The sequence below is a fragment of the Limanda limanda genome, chromosome 13 (assembly GCF_963576545.1).
Source record: "Limanda limanda chromosome 13, fLimLim1.1, whole genome shotgun sequence".
Lineage (NCBI taxonomy): Eukaryota > Metazoa > Chordata > Actinopteri > Pleuronectiformes > Pleuronectidae > Limanda > Limanda limanda.
Genome location: NC_083648.1, coordinates 6656950 through 6661863, shown reverse-complemented (window position 1 = coordinate 6661863; position 4914 = coordinate 6656950). Strand labels below are relative to the sequence as shown.

At 46.4% G+C, this 4914-nt stretch overlaps 1 protein-coding gene across 1 annotated transcript; it reads left to right on the top strand.

Moving 5' to 3' along the window:
* Positions 1 to 1265: 1265 nt before the first annotated feature.
* On the top strand, positions 1266 to 3624 carry LOC133017996 (zinc finger and BTB domain-containing protein 14-like). Its single transcript, XM_061084280.1, has 2 exons — positions 1266 to 1356; positions 1995 to 3624. Exon 2 carries the CDS (start codon positions 2016 to 2018, stop codon positions 3186 to 3188), a length of 1173 nt encoding a protein of 390 aa, XP_060940263.1. The 5' UTR covers positions 1266 to 1356; positions 1995 to 2015; the 3' UTR covers positions 3189 to 3624.
* The last annotated feature ends 1290 nt before the right edge of the window (positions 3625 to 4914 follow it).

Genomic DNA, 4914 nt, shown 5'->3' with positions numbered 1-4914 from the left:
TTTTGTGCCATTAACACACTTCAGAACCTGCCACTGATCTGGAATCAAGAAATCCACTGAGTGACATGAAATAGTGAAAAGAGGTTCTGTGGGTTAAAATCTAAATTATTAAATAATCTCACTCCGAAAGAAAAAGCATCAAATTAATAAATTTTATACCTTTGTCCTCAATATTCACAAACACTATTGATTCCTATGTCTTTTAGATGTTATATGATTATATAATTTAATATTAATTTTGAAATATACTATTGCAATTTGTCACTATGCTAATCAATATAGAATCATTTTATATACATGTATTTTGGGGGTTTATATGTAACACTGAAGCTAAAGCCTGTATAAATTAGATACAGAAACAGGTGTAGTTTAAGATGAGGTGCTGTTTAATAAGGTACAGTTTAATGAGGTAGAATGATTATTTGATCCACTGGTGGGATCCTGTTGAGCTGTGGGACGACCAGTCAACCCACTCATAGCTGCTGACTGTCCAGGAGCCTCAGACCCTGATGGCTCCCAGAGGCCCCTGGTCTACTGCATGTTATCTGGGTTCATGGGGCGGCTGTGACGTGAAGGTGGGTGGTTCAATCCCTTGATGAAAGAAATTTTTGGAAATAATGCAAACAGGAAAAACCTGTGCAAATTAAGAAATCAATTTGGCGTCACATTCCCTTCAAAAAGTGAAAACGACAATGGCAATGTATCCGGGGACCCCAAAAAGTGCTGCACCTGCTGTAGCTCAATGCTACATGAAGTTATTGAAGTTTTCTGCTCGTTAGTGGTGATAGAACTTCACAAAGCGTTGAACTACAAACAGGTTCAATGTTTCTGTATTCGCATGTTGTTTTTCGGAATTTGCACATTTCCTATTTGCGTGTGTTTTCTTAATATGCAGGGTTTTTTTTTATTTGCATGTTGTTGTTTTTTCTATTTGAGTGTGTTTTCTTAATTTGTAAGTGTTTTTCCCAACTCGGATTTTCTTGATTTGCACGTGTTTCTTAATATGCAAGTTTTTTTCTATTTGCATGTTGTTGTTTTTGTTTGTGTGTCTTTTCTTAATTGGCACGTTTTTTCTATTTGCGTGTGTTTTTTTCATTTCCCTCGCGTTGACCTCCCTCGACCACCGTACCCCTCCACCTCCTCTTCTTTTTTCCCGAGCAGAGTGAGCCCTCGCCTCGCTCGGACACGATCCCTCCTGCAGTACCCTCTCCGGCGCGCTGGGTGGCAGCAGCACGGCGCCTTGCTTCCTGTGCAGCGCAGCAGTCACAACAAGAGGAGGAAGAGGAGAAACGACAGCTCTGGATCTCCGTCGACTGCCGCTGCGTGACAACCCCGGGATCGAGGCCAGGCTTTCGGGTACTTACTCTCCTTTCTCCCCCCCTCTGCTCCTCCGTGGCTCCGGCCCCGGGTCCCTCTCCGCTCGGCCCGCTTCTCCTCCTTCTTCTTCTTCTCCTCCTTCCTCCCTTCCTCCCTCCCTCGGCTCCGGGAACATGCCAATGGAGGCTCGCTGACCAAAATGGCTGGGCGCAGTGAAATGTGAAATATCCTCGCACAGGTTTTTTTAACCCGCCCCCCCTCCGTCCCCTCCTGCACGCAACGCCACGCACGTCACGCAAATCGCTCCGGTAGAGTTAAAGGTTGTGTGTTTGATTCCCGCTGCTTGTTAGCGTGCGTGTGAGAGAGTGCGTGTGAGTGTTTTTGCGTGACGTGACCGAGGCTTCCGCCGCCGTCGGGCCTCTCGCTGCTTCCCCCCCCCCCCTTCCGAGGTTTCCCTTGCGTGACTCCCGGTGCGTGGGTTCGATTCCCGCTGTGACGGGAAAGCGGAAAAAAAAAACGCGTTAAAAGTTGTTTGAGTGAATGTGTGTGGACGCGAGGCTCCTCCCCCTCCCTCCCCCCCTTCTCATCTGACGTGCAGCTCTCACTCCTGTTGTGGAAAATCAAAGTGTTTGACTCCTCCTCCTCCTCCTGTTTCTCCTCCTCCTCTCCTCCTGCAGGTTCCCTTCTATCCATCCACCATGTCTGACTTACTGAGATACATCGACTACGACCACAAGGCCACGTTCCTGAAGATGCTGAACCAGCAGCGGATGGAGGGCGAGCACTGCGACGTGGTGGTGGTGGTGGAGAACATCGAGTTCCGGGCGCACCGCTGCGTCCTGGCCGCCTGCAGCAACTACTTCAAGAAGCTCTTCAAGAAGCAGAGCGACGAGGACAACTCCATCGTGGAGCTGGACTTCATCCGCTCCGACATCTTCGAGGAGGTGCTGAACTACATGTACACGGCGCGGCTCGCCGTCCGGAAGAAGGACATCAACATGATGATGTCGTCGGGCCAGATCCTGGGCATCAACTTCCTGGACAACCTGTGCACGCAGAAGCGGGAGCTGACCAACATGAAGACCCGGGAGAACCAGGCGCCGGGCGACCACGGCATGAGAGCTCAGGACGCCATCCTGAAGGAGCTCGCCATGGAGGAGGTGAGGAAGAACAGCTTCTACGACCAGGGGATGGACGGGATGGGGCCGGGGGGCTCGCACGTGTCGCAGCCGCACAACTACAACACCAACATGAGTAAAGACCCCCACAGCCACGGCTGGGGGTCCTCCACCTCCAGCGACATGAAGCTGGAGTACCTGCTGTACGGCCACCGCGACCACGGCTCCTGCCAGGGCACGGGCGCCAAGCCCCTGGACCACAACGCCAAAAAGGAGCGCTTGCTCACCGCCAACCGGCCCTACGCCTGCGAGCACTGCCCCAAAGCCTTCACCACCGCCGCCCACCTCAAGGAGCACCTGAAGATCCACTCGGGCTTCAAGCCGCACCGCTGCGTGGTCTGCGGCAAGGCCTTCATCCGGGGGCCGGACCTGAAGCGGCACGAGAGGGTCCACAGCAACGAGCGGCCCTTCGCCTGCCAGATGTGCGAAAAGGCCTTCAAGCACAAGTCCCACCTGAAGGACCACGAGCGGCAGCACCGGGGCGAGCGGCCGTTCAACTGCGGCTCGTGCGAGAAGGCGTTCATCAAGGCGTCGGACCTGAAGCGCCACTGGAACACCATGCACAGCGGGAACCCGCGGAGACAGATGTCGCTGTCGCCCGCCGCGTCCCAGCACGGCCAGGCCGAGGCCGCCGACCAGAGAGACTGGAAAATGGAGACCGGGCCACACTCGCACAACTCTGGGGACTGTTGATCCTGCAAACACACACCAACACACACACACACACACACACACACACACACACACACAAGGACGGACGGACACGCCAGACATGCAAACACACTTACACAACCACGACCCCGGCCTGGTCACACGGACTCTGATCGGAGTGAGTAACCAGAGATCATCGCATGTTCATAAGACTGTGGGGCTGTATTATTATTATTATTATTATTATTCTGGAAAAAAAAAAAAAAAAGTTATGTCAAAAAACGATGTCGATTTCTTTCCACCTGTAAAAACATGTAAATGTTTAGTCCACTCTACGATACATATATTTTTCACAAAGCATCGTTGCTCTGTAGACTCGAGGGTTCTCATAACATTATTCTCTTTTTACTTTTATGGGATATGTAACATTTAAATGTTTGTTTAACCTTTACTGGATTTTATGGAGGTAAAAAAAGAGAGCGTTTGGTGGGCGGGGGGGAGGGGAGAAGAAGAAGAAGATGTTCTGCATAACATTTGTTGCATTGAGTATATTCATGTGGATGTTTTTAAATGGATGTGTTTAGTCGTATTGATTGATATTACACTGTAAGAGTCACCATTTTGCATTTTGACGCAGATGAAACCAAAGTCTTGGGCCTTTCTCCGGATGGTCCGTGGAGACTCGTCCTGCCCAAGCACCCGGCCAACTCGATTTTACTGTTATACAGTATAACTGTCATCCAGCTATCAACAGTTAATGATAGATGTCTGTATATACTGTAGCTTAGTTTGTCGCACAATTAGAGTACACAATAATGAATTATGCACATATAACATTGTCCTACTCCTACACTTTGACAATAAACACCATTTGCTGTGTTTTATTGGTTTTTACCAAAGTTTGGTTTTTCAGAGTTTGTTTCCCGCAGCTTTTTATCTTTTTATTTGAATTTTAGCTTCAAGAAAATCTGAAACATGAAATATTTCAAACCAAAAAACCCTTTTAGAAATTTCTGTGAGGATCTTTTCAGAGATGGTTTCATCAGAATCTTCTGCAGTTTCCAAATTTGGTGTGTTTTATTGGTTTTTCAGAGTTTGTTTCCTGCAGCTTTTAGGTTTTTTTTAATCTTTTTATTTGACTTTTAGCTTCAAGAAAATTTGAAACATGAAATATTTCAAACCGAAATAACCCTTTTAGAATATTCTGTGAGGATCCTTTCAGAGATAGTTTCATCAGAATCTTCTGCAGTTTCCGAAGTTTGTTTCCTGCAGCTTTTAGGTTTTTTATCTTTTTATTTGACTTTTAGCTTCAAGAAAATCTGAAACATGGAATATTTCAAACCAAAATAACCCCTTTAGAATATTCTGTGAGGATCTTTTCAGAGATGGTTTCATCAGAATCTTCTGCAGTTTCCACATTTGCTGTGTTTTATTGTTTTTTGCCAAAGTTTGGTTTTTCAGAGTTTGTTTCCTGCAGCTTTTAGTTTTTTATCTTTTTATTTGACTTTTAGCTTCAAGAAAATTTGAAACATGAAATATTTCAAACCAAACTAACCCTGAAGAATATTCTGCAAGGATCTTTTCAGAGATGGTTTAATCAGAATCTTCTGCAGTTTCCACATTTTTTTTTGGTTTTTGCCAAAGTTTGGTTTTTCAGAGTTTGTTTCCTGCAGCTTTTAGTTTTTTTTATCTTTTTATTTGAATTTTAGCTTCAAGAAAATCTGAAACGTGATATATTTCAAACTAAAATAACCCTTTAAAATATTCT